Here is a 22,965-nt window from a genome sequence, read left to right on the forward strand (position 1 = left end):
ATCTGTATTTCTGTGGAAACACAGGAAAGGTAATTTTTAGCCAGAACTTTTGGCAAAGATAGAAATGTTTAATTTGCGCCGCACAACAGATGCAGCCGTGACACGAGAGAGAGAGAGACTGCACCGCTTCTCAATTTATGAATGTTTTCTGCTGGTTAGTAACAAGTGTTACGTGCAACATATATTTGGTCTTGAGCTTCATAAAAGGTGTCCATAAATGTGTATGTATATCCAGTCATCATCTAGATAGCTCATTGTTCCATAGCAGCAATACAAAGAGACTTAACTTGAACGTTTTGAATACACAGTGGGTCTTTTTTGGACAAATCTTTTGCTCTGGCTTCAGCCGTAATCACGGAGGTCACTCTATTAAAAGGTGTTAAAAGCTACTGCCCTATTCTCATTTTGACAAAACATAAATTATAGTAATGCTTTATCTAAGTGCAGCATTTGATACTATGGATAATAAAATAATTTTTGGCAGAGTTGTAAATGAGGTGTTTTCTGGTTTAATCCTCAGAGCACATCTTTCAGGTATGAGATATATTGTAGCCATTTATATTTTTAAAAAATCTGATTTATATCAATTTCAATTCAATTCAGTTTTATTGCTATAGAATCAAATGACAGCAACAGTTGCCATAATGTGCTTTATGTTCCAAGGTCAAGAGCCTGCAATAATATAGAATTCTGAGAACTGTGAGGTTTTTAAGATAAAATTTGACATCAATTTTGTAAATTTGTACTTGGGCTTGGTTGCTGGCTCGGTCCGGGGAGGGGACACAAAACTCTTACAAGCGCTATTAGCGGCCAGCAAAAAATCAATAACCAGAAAGTGGTTAAATTCAACTCTGCCAACACTTGAGGATTGGTTTAATGTAGTTTTCGAAATATTTAAAATGGAAAAATTTACATTCTTTTTAAAAATTCGAAAAGACAAATTCTACAAAATATGGAATAAATGGATTAGCTTTGTGTCCCCCATCCGCCCTGAATTTAGGTAAGACCAGCCCTGACTTGGTGTATCTCCCATGTACCATACAATGTCAGGTTGACCCTCAACTTCATAATATGTACCTAATGTAGTCTTTGTAAATAAGTTAAACATGCTGCATTATGTAACACACTGTCAAGCCAACGAGTTTATTTTATTATTTTTTTGCTATCAGAATGTAAAACAATAGAAAAAAGTTTTTTTTCTTTTTTTTTTGACTAAATAATGTCAATGCACTTTATTGTAACAAGTCCTTTTTTTTCTTTAATAAAAATATAATTGAAGAAAAAAAAAAGCAATAACATAGAAAAATCCCAGCAATCAGATGACTGTCTATGAGCAAGCATCACATCACACATCAGAATGTAACTGGGACATGTGGAGTCCCACAGGGTTCGATTCTCGGGCCACTACTTTTTATTCGACACTCTCCGGCAACCTAATTATTTACTTACTTATCACCTGCACAACTCCTGTGTAACACAAACTTATAATCAGCTAATCACATGGCAGGAACTCAGTGCATCTAGGCATATTCAAGACAGCCTGCTGAAGGTCGAACTGAGTGTCAAAATGGGGAAGAAAGGTGACTTACGGTAAGTAACTTTGAATGTAGCACTAGTGTTGGTGCCAACGATGCTGGTTTGAATATTTCAGAAACTGCTGATCTACTGGCATGTTCTTGCTCAGAACAGTACCTCTGAACATACAATATATCAAACCTTAAGGTAGATAGGCTAGAGTAGAAGGGAACTGAGGCTACAATTCACACAACTTCACCAAAATTGGACAAGAGAAAACTGAAAAAACATTGCCTGATTTGATGAGTCTCGACTTCTGCTGCAACATTCAGGTGGTTGGGTCAGAGGGTGGTGTAAACAACATGAAAGCATGTATCCATTCTGCCTTGTATCAACAGTTCAGGCCATGTTCAGGTAATGTAGTGGTGTGAGGGGTATTTTGGGACCCTTAGCACCAACTTATCATTTAAACACCACAGCCTACCTGAGTATTGTTGCTGACCTTGTCCATCTGTTTATGACCACAGTGTACCCATCTTTTGGTGGATGCTTCCAGCTGGATAACACACAATGTCACATAGTTGTTGTTGGTTTTTTAAGCTATTTAAGGTGCACTAAACATACTCGGGTCTTTCAGCACCCATAAGCACTACAGACCCATAAACTTAAATGAGAGTCAGAGTTAGTTTAAGACATAAATTATTGTATTTTTCTCACTTTGACTGCAAAGACAAAAGTTCAAGTTACATATTTTGGCAATTCAGGGCCAAGCAACATCATATTAATAACCAAATCAATATGCTTTAGAGGGATTTTCTCCAGTCTCCCTAAAATATCTTTAGACATCTACAGCTCTGTCAGGAAGCTGCTGCAAGAGCTCTAACAAGAACCAAGAGAACTGAGCACAATACTGATGTTTACACTGACTCCCAGTGAAGACATTGAGAGAGCTGCTACTTGTTTATAGGTCACTCAATAATCTCAGGCATACATACAGTTCAGACAATCCCTAGACGAATTTATACCCAGGAGGACACACAGATCTTTAAGAAGCAGTCAGCTGGTATAACCTAAAGACACATCAGAACACACTAAAGATGCTTTCAACCACTTCCTCCACACAGATGGATCCATCTTTCTGATAATCAGTGATTAATACAAACCAACTTCAATTCTATTATCTGCATGTTCAGTTCCATTGATGCGCTTTTATTTTGGTTAGCATTTGAATCACTTCTCATTTATATTTATTGTATTCTATTTGAATCACCTATATGTTATTTTGTTTGCAACACCAACAGAAAAATTGCTTCTGTTTTGAATGTGGTCATGAGATTATGATCTCTTGCATCATCATGCTGATATTTTCTGTTTTCAGGCCTTTTTTCTTTCAAAATACCAGAAAAAAAGATAACCCATAGAAACAAGCTAGCAAAATGTTAGTCCAAGATCAGTCCAGGAACAAATTAACCACGTAATGTCTATGAAAACGCTAAACATGAATGTGCAACTTCACTAAATGTTTTAGCACATTTATTCATATTGTTATGCTGTACATTAATTTGACATTTGGTGACGGCCCCCTGCAAAGTTTAAAAATGGTATGGCACATAATCTTAGGCTTCAAAAACACTGCCAGTGGGGCTACAGTTCAGTTACAGTTGTAACAGTTACAGTGGTACAAAAACTGCTAGAACCATAAAAGCAACTACAAATAAATAAAGGTACCTAACACTTTGGCCTGTGTGCCACAGCCAGCTAATATTGTATCGTACTTCTATTTAAAACCATTACCGACTTGTGCACACCAAATCAGCTTTTTGTGCACCAACATGTATGATTGTATTGGCAGTGCTGTACATATCCAGGAGAAATGTTGTCCTGTAAGGCCACAATTCCCTGGAGCCCCCTGGTGGACTGCCATGGTGCTGCAGGTGGGGAGCAATAATAACGAAAACTTAGCTTTGACATTACATTTATATAAATATGTAACTGTAGTATTTATTTCTATAAAAGTGAATTACAACTGGTAAGAGGAGGTGGCTAATTTGTGATATTACTCATTACACACATTGTCCAAAAAACTTTGCATATGACTGCGTAGAATTAGCAGCCTTTGCTGTTTTGTTTTGTTTTAATAAAATTATCCAAAAAATATATTACTTTCACTTGTATTTTGATTAGAGAAAGATTTATTATTGGTTGGCCCCATGGGATTTTCTATTTTTTAAGTGGCCCGCAGCACTATTGACTTTGGGAATGGCCGCTGTAAGGTAACAGCAGGCTCCTGCCTGTAAAAGTAAAAGTATAGTTGCAAATTCTTTGGCAAGGCTTTAGCTGGAAAAAAAGACATTGCATAAGCATTTGGAAATGTTTCCAGAAACTTCTGAGTTTGATAGCGGAACATATTTACATAACTTTCTCTAGCTTTCAAACAGTGGTATATAAATCTTTATTTGTAGTGCTTGGGTCAGCGCCATGGCCAGCTGAGGTTTGCGTGACCTTTGCAGTCTCCTGCACCTGTTTTGCACATACCCATGTGCATCACCATCTCCATATATATACAAGTTCAAAAGCTCAGGTCAGACTGTGATCATCGCTCATGAAAGCAACTTGTTCTCTTTTCATTAATACTGTGTCGTCTTTCAGAAATGATCATGATACTTTATGTAATTTCCCCCTCATGTCTCCTCCTGTCAGTCATTGTTCTTGTTAGTGCGACCAGTCTTGTTCAGGACAGAGTTGAGTTCATTCAGCAGATTTGGAGGGAGTATAGCTTCCCCACCCAGAGCAGGTCTTTTATTGACCGTCTTACAGCCACTTTGAGGAAGAACAGGCAAAGGCATGGGCTGCATGTGTCTGGAAGAAGATGGTGACGGGAGCTGTAGAGGCAGGCAAACATCCACTGAAGTTCTTCTGCTTGGGATTGCTGGGGGTTTGAATGGTTCGTTGGACTTTGAAGCACCTATGGTGTTGGACTTTGGAACAGCTATGGGGTTGGATTTTGGAGCACCCATGGTACTGGACTTTGGAGCACCTATGGTGTTGGACTTGAAGTGGGGACTAGGATCCTTGGTGGGGGGCCTCCATTCTCCATCTCCAAGAGCTCCAAGAGAAACCCTCCTTTCGGTTGTCTATAGGTAAACATGGCAGATATAGATGTAGTGAAACCACAGACACTTCAATCTTATAATCACTCATAGCATGATGCATGATGACAAGAATAAAACTAAAGCTAAATAAAACTAAAGTTTTTCACAGTCTATCAGATAGCCCCGTGTTGGTGTTGTTTCTGTATCATCATAATAATGTTGGTCCAGGATGAACATGACAACTGACCAATCATGTTAATCTGATATCTTAGGGATGTGGTTATATTAGGTGTATGGTGACTGGTCTGCAGGAATGCTGATCCTGGACTAATATTTTTACTCTGACGTAGGAGCAACACCAACACGAGGATATGAGATTGTGCGTCTTCTGCTCTGTGGCAGGTGGTGTGGGCGGCAGACTACCTGTGACCATGAACTAAGCAGTAAAAGAAAAATGGAAGCATGGTCTGATGGCAAACATAGCCATATTTTGAAACTCTTGAAAAACTAATAATAATACTAATATTAATATTGATCGATTACTTTCCAACCTAACCATGGCAGTAAATAAGAGCTATAAAGAAAAAACCACCAGTTCTCAGCCTCCTAGTAGATGCACCTATGGTATAAATGTGAAAATCCAATGTAACTTCTTTTGTGAGTTATTACATTCACAAGATTTTCAGTAAACATGACCTTTGACTTTGGAATCAGGGTCAGAGGACCTTGAGGTCAATGTTAATGAGATTTAAAGTCATCTGAGTTTTTCAGTAGATGCACCTTTGGTATCAATTTGAAAATCCCACATTCTTGTGTTCACAAAGTCGGGTGCCCACGCTGCCAAGCACAACAATACCCCCCATCAGCCTTTTATGGCTGAGGGGTAAAAAAAACATTGAGTTCCTCACCTGTTTGCTAGAGTTGAGGTTCTGAGGCAGCACCTTGCTCCCTTCAGTTAGAGCTCCACCTCTGGTGGATTTGTGATCTGCCATTTCTTTTGAGTTAGTGGATGCATGAAGGTCAGAACCATACTGAAGGCACAAGGCAGACATCATAAAAACGGGTTATATATCATTTAAAACAATTTTATTTTCATTTATTGTCTTTGTATGCTCTTTAAGGTCCAGCTCTGCATGTATGAGACCTGCGCAGTAAAATGGAGTAGATGAGGAATAACATGAATGAATAGACTAATGATGACTCCAAGACGCACTAAAAACTGGATGGCTTCCCTTGACTGTGTGAGAATGAAGGAAGGAAAGAAAAGAGAAACAGAACTGTCAGCAAAAATATTTGTTTTTGAAAGTATGAATAATTAATGAAAAGCATGATCTCCTTTTAGATGCTCCTTAGTCTAAAATATCTACGTGCCGGTTCAGTTTTCAGTCAGATTGAGACAAGCATCTTTAATAATGAGGGGAAGTCAAAGAATGATGACACTCTGTTCCAGTACAGCTGTCTGGCTGCGCTCTGATCTCCGGCTAAACTTTCTCTTTAACAATGTCTCCTTTTAAATCACTGTGACCCCCCCACCCCCCCCCACCAACGTGTAAAACCGTCCCTCTTAAACAAATCTTTATTTCATCAATGCCAGGACCTGTCCTTGGACCTTTACACCCTCCCCCAACTCTCGAACACCCGCCATCACCCATTCTACCTTGCTTCAGAATGAGGTCCTCCATCGCCAGTTGCTATGGAAACTGTTGGAGCACAATGCTCGCTAACAGGTAAGGTAAGGGAAATCAAGAACAAGTGCTTTCCGTCGACTTTCTCATCTGCACTTTCTCTCTGCCCTTCCCACAAGTCCCGCGTCCTTCCCTCAAGCCTCTGCGTTGGAAGCTGACAATCCTGATATTTAGCGGATTTGGGAAGAGAATTCTAATATTTTTAGCCGGCTCCGGTCTGCTATAGATTTAGTTGTTTCAGAGCAGGGAGCTTCTGCAAAGAGCGAGGAGGAGGGGGGAAAGTCCACTGAAATAAACACCTTGAAACACTTAGAAACAACAGACAAAAATTGCCTTCCCCTTTAGATCAATCTCTCCCCGACAGTGTTGCCCTTTTTACTTTCTAACCCAAACTAAGGCACTAAAAGGCTTTTACAGTAAGCACCTGTGATAAACAACACTTTGCTGCAGACGGGTTCCCATAAAGGGAGACAGCCAGAGTGCTAATACTGATGAAATGTGCTGAGCATACAATACAGAGCTGGCAAATCTTCCTTCGATCTTTCAGTTAAGGACGAGTGTGAAGTTCAACTTTGGTCTTTTACTTGAAAATGAGCAAAAAATAGACAGCAGTGTTGAGTCTAATGAGAAAATAAGACGCCGTTTCTCTTGGAGGGGGGCAGAAATGACTGCGAGAGTGAAAATTAATACAAGATTATGACACGTGCGTAGCTGTTCTCCCCTTGGTTTGCTTTGCCCTGCATTATTTATGTCATATGTGCTGTGTCAGCGACTGACAGCGACAACACTTAGCTCTATCTGGAGGCTAAGTACCACAATGTGATTGTTACAGTCGCCTTGACCTTATTCTCACAGCTTTTCCACATAAAGTGATTTATGTTATTGCTGAGTGACCTCGAAAACTTTACAGTTCTCTCCCCTGTTTATGTATTTTTGTCTGCCTAACCGTACAAAGGAAAAGGATGATTGGGAGAAAAACATATGATTTATCATATCTCCTTGTTCTGAGATATGGATTGTAAAAAAAAAAAAAAAAGATGATTTATTCTGTCTGTATTTGAGGGTATTTTTCCATCCAAATATGGAAGAGAAAAGGAGGAGGATATGTCCACAGTGTGCATGTCACATTCACTGATATTTTTGGCTCACGACACCGCAATAAAAGGCTTAGAGAGGGATGCACATAGTTCTCCTGCAGTCCTGCAGCTACGCCACACACTTCAGCGTCTACTCATTAAATTGCCTTATCGAGCGTCTGCATGAGAGAATTCCTCGCTCCTGTTTTAACTTCCTCTCTAGTTGTGCGTCATCTTACCTTCATCCTGATGATGTCTGTCACCCAGTTGACCTGCGTCTCCCTCTTGTCGCAGCAGAAATGCCTGAGGAGGAGAAAGCTTGGTCACATCAGTCGCTGATTTCCACCTCATTATTTTCACACCCATTTTAATCAGGCAGCTGGACTTGGTGAGTCACAGCAGTGGACACAGTTTCTTCTGAGGGGATCACCGAATAAAAAAATAAATAAAAGACTGTGCCATAGCTGCACCTTTGATTCTGTGAATCTGCATTAATAAAGTCTATATATGCAGCAATGATTAGTTTTGTGAGAAATAATCTTGGATGAAGGATTAAAGTAATACCTGTCATGCACTGTACTCCAGGTTTGCTATTATTAAAAAAGAAATAAAACATACAGTACTGTGAAAAACTGGTTTCTTAGTTTTTGCATATTTGTCACACTTACATGTTTCAGATCATCAATCAAAACTTAACATTGGACAAACATAACCAGAGTAAACACAAACATGTTTAAAAGGTTGAAAGGTTAAAAGTTATCCAACCCTACCTGGCCCTGTGTGTGAAAAAATAATTGCCCCCTAAGCCTAATAACTGGTTGTGCAAGAACTGCAATCAAGTGTTTGTGATAACTGACACTGAGTCTTTTACATCACTGTGGAGGAATTTTGGCCCACTCATGATTACAGAATTGCTTTGAGTCACATTGGTGGATTTTCGACCATGAACGGCCTGTTTTAGGTCAGGCCAAAGCATCTCAATCTGATTTGAGTCCAGACGCTCCAAACCTCAATGTTTCTTTGACCCATTCAGCGGTGGACTGACTGGTGTGCTTCAGATCTTGTCTGATATAGAGCAGAATTCACGGTTACAGCAAGTCGTCCTGAAGCAGCAAAGCAGCCCCAGACCGTGTCACACTACCACCACCATGTTTGACTGCTGTATGATGGGGTTTTTTCTAAAATGCTGTGTTAGTTTTATTCCACATGTAATGGGACTCAGCCCCTCCAAAAAGTTCACCTTTTGTCTCATCGGTCCACAGAATATTTTACCAAAAGTGTCTGAGATCATCAAGACGTTTTTTGGTAAATGTGAAACAAGCCTTTGAGTTCTTTTTGATCACCAATGGTTTTCTCCTTGTTCTCTCCCATGGATGCCATTTTTGCCCAATCACTTTTCTTATTGTTGAATCATGAACTCTGACCTCAGCAGGCCTGACAGTAGCCAGCCCTGGGTGTGGCTACTGAAACTGAACTCAGCTTTCCTAAAAATGTCGTAATCCCAATAAATTAACGATTTAACAAGCTCAGTTGGTATTATGGGACCTTACCCCCCTGCTCCTAAAAACTGAACTCTTTATTTAAAAACTGAATTTAGTACTTACTCCGGTTACCTTTTGCGAATGTTTAATGATATGAAACAAAAAAGGGTGACAAATATGCAAAGAACAAAGACGATCAGGAATGGAGAAAATACTTTTTCACAGCACTGTAACAAAGTCATGTGGCCATACATATATAGGATGTTACTCTTGGCATTCAACTGCTGCATTCACGCTGATAAAACTACAGCAGAAAGTTTTGTGAGGGACTAATTAACATGAAGGTTAAAGCAGAAGTGTGTGTTTCACCACATCCACAGATAAAATTAACATCAAATAAAATTCACTGAATTAATGTGCAATCACTGTAATTTTGTATCTTCTGCAGGACTGTAATATAATATTTGAATTATTTTGACTATAGCTTGGCTGAATCCTCGATTATGTCCATCCATCCATCCATCCATCTTCCTCCGCTTTATCTGAGGCCGGGTCGCGGGGGCAGCAGCCTAAGCAAGTGTGTGTGTACTCGATTATGTGAAAATCCATATTCCCCATATAATGAAGGCTTTAAATTCAACATATAATCAGCACTGGGTAATAATCACTCATACCTAAACCTTAACTTATAGTCCAAACATTGTCAGACAGGAAACATTCGGTATTTGCTCTGCACAGGGTGGATGGGAGTTTATTTGTGTTCTTATCGGTACTTTTTGCAGAAAGAAAGAAAGAATCAAATTAATAACAGATATTACCTAATGTCGTAGCAGATTTTGTCAGGTAGGCAAGTGAAGTTATGTGGATCTCATGAGTTTATTTGGGTGTGAAGTCGGAGTGGGTGGGTGGGGTGGGGGGGTGGGGGGTTACGTGGATGCAAGTGCACCAACAAAAATTCACTCGTCTGAAGCTGAAACTGGGGATTTCTGAAGCTATCAGGTTACTAACAACTTACTTTTAATCATTACTTCATGTTCATATTTTTGATTCTAGGACATCAAACGTGCACTTTTTTTGTCTAAATGTGATGGACCTTTGTCGAATGTTTCAAAGAACCGCTCGTTTCCTTCTTTACTTGCTAAAAGACCTACTGGCATGTAAGGCCAGAAGCTAATCAAAGCTAGTCAAATAAAAATGTGAAAAATTATGTTTTTTTCTAGCAATAATGAATTAATTTTCTTACGTTCTTCCACTACTGAAAGCAGTACCAATAACACTGGAGTGTATTGATGCTTCAGTTAAGACCTGAAGCCTGTTTAACACCAGGTTTTCGGTAAACATCCCTAGCCCCATGTCTACTGATTCTACATGTTAATACCTGCTTACAGAGATTAGTTTGACAGACAGCTATGAAAAGATGAACTAGAAGCTAGCACCTTGACTTAATGTTACTGGTAGTTGCTAACAGTTAGAGGACATTACTCGTTTTATGTCTCTTTTTTGTGATCAGGATAATTATGCTTCATTTCCTCACCGAGGTTTTAAATGCTGACATGCTTTGACATTAAGGGAATGAAGAACACTTGCTTAAATCTTTCAGGAGCTTATAGGGTCACCTGACCTTGCAGGCATCATATCACAGGTATTAAAAAAATGGTAAAAAATCTGATCAAATTAATAAATAAAGTGTGATTAGATTCTTTCTGTTTTGGAGAGAGTTTAAAGCAGAAAAGGGTAAAACGTACAACCACGACTCATAGAACGTCAGTGTGTTACTCACAATTGTTGTTTATCAGTGCAGATGGTGAAGCCGCAGCTGTGAAAAGAGGGAAGAGACAGCTCAGACTTGGAAATTGGGATTCTGCAAGTCTAAATTTGCAATTTCCTGCATACTGGTATAATTCAAAAACAGGGTTCACAAGTTTCTCTAAAAGAAACGGTGAACATTCAAAAATCCCACTTCACATAAACAACTTTAAACAACTTGAGAAAGTACTGTAAAGATAGTAGAAGGTCAAAACCTTTTCACGAACATCCAAAGAGGAAAGAGAGTTCCCAGCAAACACTGGGTGCCAAACAGTGGAATTAATTAAGCTAATTAGTGCAGTTTCAGCCCACATGTTTATGCATGAGCAGACATCAATATGCTCTGGGCCAAACTGTACAATACACAGAGCACACGCTGTTCACCTATAAGCCTTAAAGTATATTTTGTTAGGAGGACTGCAAAAGACACAGAACTTCTGACATGCTGGAGCGGTGAGCGAATCTGCTGGGGGTAAAAACAGATGATCGCATGAACGCAGTTTACTGCGCCAAGCTGCGGTATTAGCTAAAAGGAACGACCCTCTTCCCACACGCCACCATTTCCATGCACTCAAAAGCCTATCGATACACGGATACTTGTGCGCTTCGGTGTAAATTAACCTACGCAGGGGTAACATAAGGTGAAAAGACCACCTTCCTAGAGAATGCGCTTTCCTCAAAAACCTTTGCAGCAGCAGCTGAAAAGAAGCAGAAAAGTAGGGAGAAGAACAAAGCGAAGAGAGAGGGGGGTTGGAGAGAGCCAGCAGCCTGGAGCACCACTCCTGTGAGTGAGGGCAGCAGATCCAGCCCAGCAGTAGGCCGCTCACAAATAGACCTCAACCTAATGAGGTACTGGAGCGCTGCCTCTTCCTAACCCTCTCACTACGACTCTCTCCATTCTCCTCAGCACTCTGTCTTTATTTCTTTATTCGCTGTATGACTTCTCCCACAGCCCACTCAACAGTATATGATACCAGCCTGCATCTTTCTGCATCTGTCCCTCTTTTCCCTCATCTCTCCATCTCCCACTCCTGCTCTATTATCCGGTTTTCCTCGCCCTGAAGGACTTCGTAATGCAGACAATTGTAGTCTGGGCTCATTTCTCACTTCTTTTTTTTTTTGTTCGACTCCACAGTCCGACACGGGGAAAATTATGAGGAATTATAATCGCGCGATGTGAAATATAGAATAAATGTCCACTTTGTTTGACCAACAAGAAATGCTGCGGCGCTGGCATGTGTCATCAATTCCAATAACAGAGGATCATTAAAATAAAACAGTGGCGGCAATGTTTTTCTACTTGCGGGAACAGAGTTTAATAATTTGTATTTGTTAAAACGCAATTACATTTAATCAATTTCATTACAGTGAAAAATAAGATGGGGTCAGGAGGGTCTTGGGCATGGATGTCAAACATAAGGCCTGAGGGCCAGAAATGGCCTGGGAACGACTCTAATTGGGCCCCACTGGATGCATTTGGAAAATGTAAAGCTAGGCATACATTTTTTTTACTTTTAGTTAGAAGTGTTGCAGCTTTTCATACTAACAAAGACCTCTCGTATGGCTCTTCATGCTACACCAAAGTAATAGATAAACAATTAAATAACAGAAACATTCCCGTCTTTTCACTATTGACTATAAAAATGTCTGTTTTCGGTTTTGTTTGTTTTTCACAATGTGTCCACAGAAATAAGGATATTTTCTATGAATTAACAGAAGCTTTCTGTTGTATAATAACAGCACCATCTGGGCATTGAGCTGCCAGGATTTATTCCTGTAATTTTACACATTTACTTCTTACAATTTAAGACTGAAAGATTTCAGATTACAGCAGCATTTCTTTATCACGTGGAAAAACTGTGAAGTACTGTTGAAATTGTCCTTCTTGTTCACATATTAAAATATCTCAGGGACTAATGTGTAGTTAAACTTCTTTACACTGACAGAAAGGAGAGTTTCACTGGTCACACTTAAGATTAAAGTGAGGTGTATGTGAACCATGATGTAAGATCAGTTTGACATCCCTGGTTTTAGGGGAGGGATGGGTGGCAAAACTTTGAGGGTAGAGGAAGGGAAAGAGGAAATACAGCGTCACTCCCAGGAGGACTGATTTGGTAAGAATGTACGCATGTCTGGAGGGAGGAAGAGGACTCAAATGCAGACACTTGGAATTAAACTATAATTTAAAAAAACGTGAGATATTTATTTGTGGCTTGGGGTGGTAGCTCAGGTGGTAGAGCAGGTCATCTACTGATCGGAAGGTTGGTGGTTCGATCCCTGGCTTCCCCTAATCTGCATGCCAAATATCCTTGGGCAAGATACTAACCCCAAATTGCTCTCCGATGCATCCATCGGAGTATGAATGTGTGTGAATGTTAGCTATAAAGCACTTAGAAAGATGTGCTTGTGCGAATGGGTGTGAATGGGTGAATGCACAAGTTGTGTAAAGCGCTTTGAGTGCTCAGATGACTAGAAAAGCGCTATATAAGAACCAGTCCATTTACCATTTACCATTTGGAAATACTACAAAATGGCACAAAAACGCAGATGCACACTGACGGGAAACTAACTAGAACTGGGAAAAACTAAATGCTAAACACAATAGACAAAGAATAAAACCTTGAACATGATTAAAAATCTGAACATGGGAAAAACGTGCAAACATAGAGGCATGGAAAAATGACGAAGAACTCAACAAATGACTTGACAAGGACTAAATGAAAACGCACAGACTAAATACGCAGGTGATCAGGGGAAGTGGAAACACATGGGGAAACAGCTGATTAGAGTCAACATAATGATGCCACAGGGGAAGTAAAACAAAACCCAATGAACATGTGACACCAGACCTCTTCAAAATAAAACAGGAAACATAATGAGACGCAGAAACACATGAAGGGCGAGGGAGACTTAAACACAGGGGTGAAGACACAAGGGGATTTGAATAAACAAACTTTAACAGGACAACATAGGCAAAATAGAAATGAACTTAGAGAAGCTAATGAACTTTAACATAAACCGGAAAAATAAAAATATATTAAAACTCAAAACGCTGGATCGAATGATCGTGATTGTGACGATGCAGCATCCATTTTTGGTAAATATGCCAGAAAAATGGCCACGGGGGGTTTGGAAAAAATCACAAAATCTGCTTTGTATTTGTTGCCTGACCCCGGTGACACAGGCAGTTGTGTCTGCGATTCAGCAGAGAATTTGTGCCACTGTTGTTTTACCGGTGGAAGAGAGAAAGCGACCTGTGTTTTTTCGGTAATGAAGGCTCTTCGGTGGTGGAACAATTACACAATGGTGCAAATTAATAAATGCACATTAGCAGCACAACACAGGACTTCACCACAGGCTGGAAGGCAGAACATCCATTTTCCTGGAATTATACAGGCTGCAGAAGATGCTTTACTCTATGTTATGACTAAAACCTATTCCGCTATTTCAAATTAGTTTTGTCCATTTGCAGCTGTAATTTTATCAGCAGAGATGCGGATGCATTTCACTTAAACAGTCAAAGAACCAAAACATAAAAAAATAAAATCTCCCTCACGAAACCAATGAATTAAATAACACGGTGTACGATTTACATTTTTGCTTCTAGGCATTTTGTCCTGTTGATTTGTGTTTTCTCCCCAGTTTATTGCTCACTTTAAACAACCTAGCATCAGGTATTAAAAGCAGTGCTTTCACATTAATTCCACTGCAGCTGTACTCGCTAATCAACAGTGAAGATGAAAACTAACAGCATGCACCAAATCAAGACGTGTATACAAGACTGCGAATTGGGATGTTTACATTATTCCATTACAGGAGGAAAAAAAAGGGTAAATCCTTCTCTCAATCGAATAATTTTAAGGAGGATGTTTTATTATACAGGATGTGTGAGTGCTGCTTACTTGGTTGGAGGTTTGAGCCTCTTCTTCAGGCCCAGGTAACACTTCACATCCTTCAGTGGGATTGTTTTCTCGGCTTTAGCGCTCTGCAAAACCAAACCAAACACACTTTGAGCAGGTAAGGTGGCACAGCAAAGACTGCATTCAGCATCAAACACAGAGACACTCGTGGCCATTTCTATAGGTACACCTGTTCAGCTACTTGTTAATGCAAATATCTAATGAGCCAATCAAGTGGCAGCCACTCAATTTATTTAAGCATGTAGTTGAAACTGAGCAACAGAATGAAGAATAAAGGTAGTTTAAGTGATTTTGAATGGTACCACACATGCTGGTCAGAGTATTTCAGACACTGCTGATCTGCTGGGGATTTTCCCACACAACCATCTCTAGGGTTTACAGAGAATGGTCTGGAAATGAGAAAATACCAATATAACACGAGCGGCAGTTCTCGGGAAAAAAACGACATCTTGATGTCAGAGGTCAGAGGAGAATGACCAGACAGCTTTGAACTAATAGGAAGGAAACAGTAGCTCAAATAGCCTCTCTTTATGGACATGAGCATCTCTGAATAGAGAACACATTGAACCTTGAGGCACATGAAGACCCAACCAGTAACAGTAAACATTGAACAATAAAATGTGGAAAATGTTGCCTGGTCTGATAAGTTTCAATGTTACAGTCACAACAGAGCACCTTTGGGATGTGGTGGAACAGGACATTCACATCATGAATGTTAAATCTGCACCAAATGTGCGATAATGCCATGTCAACATGGGGCAAAATCTCTGACTTAAGGCAAAAAGGAGTCCAGGTCAGTACCGGCGAGACGTGCCTAATAAAGTGGCCAATGGGTGAACACTGTTCCTGATGGTGTTGAATAATGGTCAGGAAAGTGTTACTGCAGAACATAGACGCTGGCACAGCAGAGCTCACCTTTGACATTTTGGATATAAAACCTCCTTATTTTCTAATATTAGCAGGAACCTTTGTCATAATTCGTGTATAAATATTTGAGTTCTGGGCCAAACCGTGTTTTGTGAGGTCACTGTGACCTCGAACTATCAAATCAGTTCGCTTGAGTCTAAGAGAAAGCTTGCACCATACATGATTAAATTCCCTCCAGGTCCTCCCAGGATGAAGCGCTCAAAAGGATGAGACGGACGTGAGGCCAGAATGTGAGGTCGCATGTACCTTGACCTTTGACAACTGTAATCTAATCAGTTTTTCCTCAAGCCAAAGTGAATGCTTATGTCATATTTTAAGAATCCCCTCTAGGCATTCGACATATGCCGGATTCAAGACGATGGGCGGATGGTCAGATGGACTGACGGATGGACCAAAACATGATGCCCCCGACTGCCAGCTGTCACCAGAATGGAGGCGTACAAAGGAAAAACTGCGTATTGTTTGGAATAATTATCTAAATTCAAGGGGGAAAAATAATTAAATTTACTGAAATAATTAAAACTACAATAGAATGCCAACAAGTGCCATTCCACAGAATCGCAACACAAATCATTACCGGCAAAAACCTCTTCTTCCAACTGACAAAGAACAAAGTGAAAGAGAACAAAGCGAGCGAAATCAAAGTTGTAGCTTTGCCTCTGACACCTACACATCACAACCCACCACACATTCAGTGTTTCATCCAGCATAATCTGCACTAAGTACAGACCTGGCAGTAATTGCAGAGGCCAAAGAATATCAATTAAGTTCCAGTAACACTTCTAATTTCCCCTGCATTTATGCAGTAATTAGCTACTCTGGTACGACCTTAAAATAAATAAATAATAAATAAATGAAGCTTTCAGTGAAGGTACACCTCCCCGTACACAACACGCCAACCTTATCCATGTCCCCCTCCCACCTACCCCTCACCACACAAGCCTACTGCCAGAACTACTGCACCCCCATCAATTATTAACACTTCTTCACACTCCTTTACGAATCCTATGTTTCTGCAGAAATGTGCTGAGAGGAAAAGCCCTCTAGGGAGCTCGGTCCTGCTGGTCGTCTCTGAAGCACACGTCGCATTCTTTCCCTTTTTAAAAAAAATTTTTCTTCTTAATTTGCAAATTTGGAACCTTGAGACAAACACGTTGCCAGGGAGACGAAGCGCAGACCGGCTGGATTTTTGGTCTGTTTCGGTCGTAGTCGTATCGGCTCCATTCAAACACATTTTGGCTTTCTTGAGCAGCTCCATAACCTTTTAAATTACCCCGGGATTAATGGCGCACTCTGTTCGCCGGAGACACTGTGTTTCCATGGCGGCGAGTGTTTGCTGTAAATGTGACAGCAGATTAAGGCGAAAGTGTACTTACTTTGATATCCCTGTAGAGCAGCAGCTTCTCTGAATGAAGCACAACATACTTGTCCTGAAATCTGTGCCCTGACAGCAGTTTGGAGCATCCGTCACTGAACTTCAGATAGTCGCCTTTCAGAAAATGCTTCTGATCTGTTGTGAAACAGTGAAACGCTGTATTGGAAAACAGAGAATTCAAGGGGCTCTGGGTTCGCTCACAAATCTGTTGACCTGTATTTATTTTTAATGAATGTTTTTAATTCAGTAAAATATATGTTTTTAACATATAATAAACAGGTTTGGTTGGATGCTACCACCACACAAGCTGCACATTTTGTCCAAACTAAACTAAAACTGTACTCACTGAAGGGCATCTACCTGTTACTGTGTCTGCCTGCTCCAACTACATATCCATTCACTTTAGCTAACAAACTGTAACATGTTTGCATCTATAACCATGTACAAGTTTGAATTTCGGGGGATATTCTCTAATCTACACACAGCTAAATATATACATGACTTTTATCAATCACTATTTAATTACTTAGCTAACCACCTGTAGTTACTGTCCACTGTAATTTCATATACCTATATCCTTTTATGTAATACTTACAGCTCTAACACCGTCAACTGTAAATAAATACATTGTACTTATTTTTAAATGTTAACTCATTTATTTAGTGCAATGGTTTATTTATTTTATTGCTTTATTTTTAGCTGCCATTTTTACTCTGTTTAATTTTCATCAAACTATTTCCTAGAACTGAAAGTAGCTGGCCTATCAACTGCTTTAGCTTGATGTTTAGACCACTTATTAATTGTGGCTAATAGCAACAACAGGGTTAGCATTAACTTCAAGCTATACTTACAGTCTGAATTGATTTAAATGCAGCTTTAAATAATTTCCTTACATCACACCTCTACCACGGTGCTTCACAGCTGGTATGAGGTGTTTGTGCTGCAGTGTTTGGTTTCCTTCAAATGTTGTGCTGTGCATTATGGTCAAACATCTCCACTTTGTCCAAAGAACAGAAGTTTTGTGGTTTGTTTCGATGCAACTTTATAAACCTAAACTATGCTGCCATGTTCTTTTAAGAGAAAAGGTGCATCCTCTACCAAACCTGAAAACAAGCCATGCTCGTTGAGACTTTTTCTAAATGTTCTTTCATGAACTTTAACATTTAATATGCTAATTGACTCCTGTAGAGTCTGACATTTAGCCCTTGAATGTTTCCACTTGTAAATAATCTAATAATCTTTCACTCTAGAATGATGGACTTCAAATTGGTTGGAAATGTCTTTATAACCCTTCCCAGAATGATGGGCAGCAACAATTGCTTCATTAAGATCGTCTCTGCTTAGCATTCTGTTAACACACATCTGTTTTAGCTTTCAATGCTCACACTTGCCGATGATGAAATGGTCAAGTGCATTTGATTAGCAGCACATGGCTGATACTTAACTGTAACTAAAATACTTTCTATGAAAGCAGTAAGACTTAGTTTTCTGGCTTTTTAAATAAATAAAGACACTTTTTGAGTTGTTCTTCATCAAAGAGTGTTTGCACCCAATCTTAAAGCCTTCATTCATGTCCTGATATGCTAATCCAGGGGTAGGTAACTCCAGTGCCGGTGTACTGCAAGTTTTAGATGCATCCTTGATCCAACACAGTGATTCAAATTGCTAAATTACCAAAGGACACCTGTCTGACCGCTGAAGTTCTCCAGAGGCCTGGAACTAATCATTTGATTCAGGTGTGTTAACCCAGGGTGAGATCTAAAACCTGCAGGTCACCAGCACTTCAGGCCTGGAGTTGGCTACCCCTGTGTTAATCATACAATTTCATTACTTTTATGAACAAATACTATGAACAAAAGTGGTGTACTTGTACTACCCTGGAGTAAAAGCACAAAAAAAACACAACATGGCTGGTTATTATGAGTTTAAACTAAACTATTATAATATAAAAAACAGTCATCAATAAATGAACAAATGAGCTGTTGAGGAATAATGATGATCTGAGAAATAGTAATGCTGGATAACAAGATATGGAACAGCTGCTTCTTCTTTTGTAACATCTACAGCATACTCTACCTTCCCCAAGAAGTTTGAAACCTACAAACTTCTTTATAACAAGACAAGCCGAGCTGGGGTAGTCCAAGGAGCTCCACTCCAACACCTGCTCAAGAATCTTCTCGCTGTGGTGCAACGGTCGTTCTGTTAAAAAAATACATGAATTAATTAATAATAATTTAGCTCAGAAACAGAAAAATGATTAAAGCTAAAGTATGTCAAAAGATGGCAGGGATGTGAAGACAAAGCGGTCATAAAAGTCACCTGACAACAACCTGGTCTTTTGTGTTCTCTCATCTCACACGAATTATAAACACACAAAACAAAACCACATCATAAAATCCATGACAAACTCCAGTTAGCCAAATAACAAAATTATGTTGTTCCCCCCCCCAGTTTCATCACAGAACAGATTAAATTATCTACAGCATATCAGGGCCTGATTATAAAAACACACTCATGTGCAAAATAGACCTATTATCTCTTCTTAATTGGCGAACACGGTACATGCTATCAGCCAAAAAAAGGAAGATAATTTGTGTACCACCACCCCTGCTCGATGCTTCCATCTCTACACTCCCCTGTTTTTCATAACCAAAGGAGGTTTTAAAAAAAAATTAAAAAAATAAAAAAAAAAGGGAGGAAGGGGAAAAAAAGAGCCACAATGGCATAACCTATTCATAACAGTGGGCTTATCTTCTCCCTGGAATCTCTGCAGGCCCAGGCCATGGAATTAGTTCCTCATTTCCCCACAAATATTAGCTCCCCTTTTCTGCTTATTGTCCTCGATAACAGTGTTTATCGGTAGCTATATTCCAAAATGGCTAATTAACGCACTTCCCCTCCCTCCTTTATGCTTTTACGAGCAAAACCCGTCACGCTACCGCCTTCGAAATCGCTTAACTATTTACTGTTCCACAGACATATTGTTTTGGCATAGAAAATATGCTGAACCTTCAGCAAATATATTCAGTATTCAACACACCTTCATTTTTAGAAGAGGACGACTCGTCCTCTGTAACTTTGTGAGGAAGAAAACAAACAAGAGTGAGGTGTAAACTTTCAGTGAACTGCTCCGTGACGTGCACGGGGGAGCGCAAGCTAAGCAACTTCGCGACAAAGCTTAACTTCGTCTGTAGGCCCCCGCCCCGTTCTTGACGTATACCGCGTTATGATCAAATGCAGCACGTGTAGTGCGTGAGGCGGCCTCAGTGCATATTAATGCAGGATGAGGTGGGTCATCTTTCTAGGTTGATCATGCAGGAAAGATGAAGGCAATTTATGACGCACAACGGTAAGGATGATTCATTTATGTGCATATCAAACTGACGATGCTTGGCTAATTTCCCTGCGTGCTGCCGCGTTCACAGGCGCTGGTTCATTAGAGATAGCATAATCTCTCACGAGGTCCTCGGATAAGAGGAAGTGTGATCTTTGTATGTGCCCCTAAATGGAATTGGTCACTTGAAAGGTGATGCAATGTTAATTGGACCGACGGAGAACGTGACGGCAGAAAAGTTTAGAGGGAAACTTTCGTTTCATTTATAACATAAGTTCACATTTTACTCAAAAAATTTGGAGGTCACAGAGAAAAAGTGTCCTTTAGTTGTAATGCAGCAGGTGTTTTAGTTTTAGCAGTCTGAAGTCAAAGCCAAATGATAGCACTGAGGAATGAAAGCAGAAGCTGGGTTAAAAGAAAAAGATGGGAAATTGCATATGATAATAACATCCATAGCATGTGTAAATTACCTCGTGACATTAACCGACGTTAATGTCAAAGGCAAAAGTCTTCACAAAGATCAGTGCGCATAAAAACTTCTGTCTTTGTGAATGTAGCACTTCAGTTAAAGAATAAATGACCTTTTCATCCCAACAAAAAGTACTTATTGCTAAAGAGGTGCTTCTTCAGTATTAGGTTATTTCCTTCAGATGGATTCTAAGAAGTCGCAATTAGTGAAGTGTTGTTGCACAAGCTTGGGTAATCTGAGGGAAAGAGCTATATGTTATATTTAAAAGCTGATTAAAGTAACAGACAAGTTACAGTGGCGTGAGGTTTAATAGTTAGAGACATATTATACTCATTTCCAGCTGAATGCTTTTATTCTTGGGCTCCGCACATAGTGACAAACTATGTGACTGCACCATTTACAAATCACAGCAAACCTCAGTATATATGCTGATGGCAAATATATACTGGCAAACCAATCAAGACTAAAAAATAAAATAAAAACTAAAAGCGACTTGTAAATAAGGCAAATAAAAATACCTCCAAGTAAGTTAAGGACAAAAAAGCTTGCTTTCTATGCTTACTTCACAGGAAAAATAAACGTATGTCTTCGACACATTAAAGTGAAGAATAACAAAAAATCTCCTTCTCCCTAGGAAAGGCTGTTGGTTTGAAATGTTTCACATTTCACATACATTACAAGTAGCTGCTACTATCAATCACAACGACATTGCGCAGGTAGGAGGCAACCAGTCTCAAAACAGTCTCCAAATAAGAGCAACTTGTCTGGAATGTGTCTCTGTACAACAGGGAAACAGGAAATTGCCAACTTGACCCCCTTTAGTCCCAAACTAACAGTAGACTTATTCTGTCTTATATGGAGTTTTTCCTTCCTACTGTCGCCAAGTGCTTGCTCATAGGGGGTCGTGTGACTGTTGAGGTTTTTTCTGTATTATTTTAGGGTCTCTAACTTACAATATAAAGCACCTTGAGGTGTCCTGTAAATACAACTGAAATAAATTGAAATTTTTAACCAGACTTTCCTATCATATTATCACATTGCAATGCCTAAGATAAAGTCCATTGGTATATTCAATTGTGAAAATACTCAAACATTTCTAAGAAGGAAGTTTAGTGGTTAGTAACCTGACATACCTAGCTCTCCATTTTCAATGACTTCAAAGGTGGTCCAAAAGTCGTCGGCGTTAACGGCGACATTCCTCATATTCAGCGCCGTTTCTGCAAGCTCAGTGGGCCGCATGCTGGGGGAGACCTACCATAAATGCATAAAGGGAAACGATCACACAAAGTAAGCAAACTGTGCATATAAAAGGTTAGATCAGGGGTGGGCAATTCCAGGCCTCGAGGGCCGGTGTCCTGCAGGTTTTAGATCTCACCTTGGGTCAACACACCTGAATCAAATGATTAGTTCGTTACCAGGCCTCTGGAGAACTGCAGGACATGTTGAGGAGGTAATTTAGCCATTTAAACCAGCTGTGTTAGGTTCAAAAAACCTAAAACCTGAAGGGACACCGGCCCTCGAGGCCTGGAGTTGCCCACCCCTGGGTTAGATCATAAGCTCTGTGGATCAGTCTCGATGCCTTCAACCATCTTTGTCTTGAAAGAGCCTTTCATTCCTAACGTGCACCATTTATTACACAAATATCCGACTCAGTTATGTACACAGCGCACAGTTTGCATAGTTGACTCTTTATGAACGGCACTGAACTAAGGAAATGCGCCACTTTCCTCCACAGAGACAAATGAAGAATTAATGTTAAACTGCGCTGCTTAGTGCTGCTCTGTAACCCTGTGCGCCCTTGGAGCTCTGCTGTCACCCTGTTAACAAACACAAAAACAATAAAAAAAAATCCTCCCTAACTTGCACAGACCTATATGCCTCATAAAATGCAATTACTCAGACAATTAAGTCAAATGTCTCTTGATTAGTTCGTATGTGCGGTACTCCCATCAGGTTAAACCACGGACGTCTCGGCCCAATTCCATCATCCACCCTCGCCTCTCAGTCTTTCCACCCTCATCCTTTCTCCAGCTTCACCCGCCTCCATCCCCTTCCCCATTTTTTCACCTCACTACCAGGACCTTTGGGAAAGCAGGTGCACATACACACACAAATACACACCAGGAGCAGTACGGATATACACACTCTCACCTTGATTAAGCAGCATTTCTCTGGCTCTCTCTTCTCCAGGTACACCTCAAAGATCAAGTCCCCAGCCGGAGCAAACTGAGGAGGGAAAAACAGAGGCAAAAAGAGTCACATCAGCTGAATCCCAACATCGATGA

The 22,965-nt window shown here is 40.0% G+C and overlaps 1 protein-coding gene across 1 annotated transcript in view; it reads right to left on the reverse strand.

Moving 5' to 3' along the window:
* Nucleotides 1-1,216: 1,216 nt before the first annotated feature.
* arap2 (ArfGAP with RhoGAP domain, ankyrin repeat and PH domain 2) overlaps nucleotides 1,217-22,965 on the reverse strand; it is a 162,424-nt gene continuing 140,675 nt past the window's right edge. The window contains exons 25-33 of the mRNA XM_006801720.3: nucleotides 22,832-22,906; nucleotides 21,814-21,931; nucleotides 18,954-19,076; nucleotides 16,879-17,012; nucleotides 14,558-14,640; nucleotides 10,630-10,665; nucleotides 7,608-7,671; nucleotides 5,516-5,638; nucleotides 1,217-4,649 (exon numbers count right to left, since the gene is read on the reverse strand). Coding sequence (XP_006801783.2) covers nucleotides 4,212-4,649; nucleotides 5,516-5,638; nucleotides 7,608-7,671; nucleotides 10,630-10,665; nucleotides 14,558-14,640; nucleotides 16,879-17,012; nucleotides 18,954-19,076; nucleotides 21,814-21,931; nucleotides 22,832-22,906 — 1,194 coding nt within the window. The 3' untranslated portion in view covers nucleotides 1,217-4,211. The remainder of the gene's footprint in view (nucleotides 4,650-5,515; nucleotides 5,639-7,607; nucleotides 7,672-10,629; nucleotides 10,666-14,557; nucleotides 14,641-16,878; nucleotides 17,013-18,953; nucleotides 19,077-21,813; nucleotides 21,932-22,831; nucleotides 22,907-22,965) is intronic.

Source organism: Neolamprologus brichardi, chromosome 3 (genome assembly GCF_056152115.1).
Source record: "Neolamprologus brichardi isolate AB-2024 chromosome 3, ASM5615211v1, whole genome shotgun sequence".
Lineage (NCBI taxonomy): Eukaryota > Metazoa > Chordata > Actinopteri > Cichliformes > Cichlidae > Neolamprologus > Neolamprologus brichardi.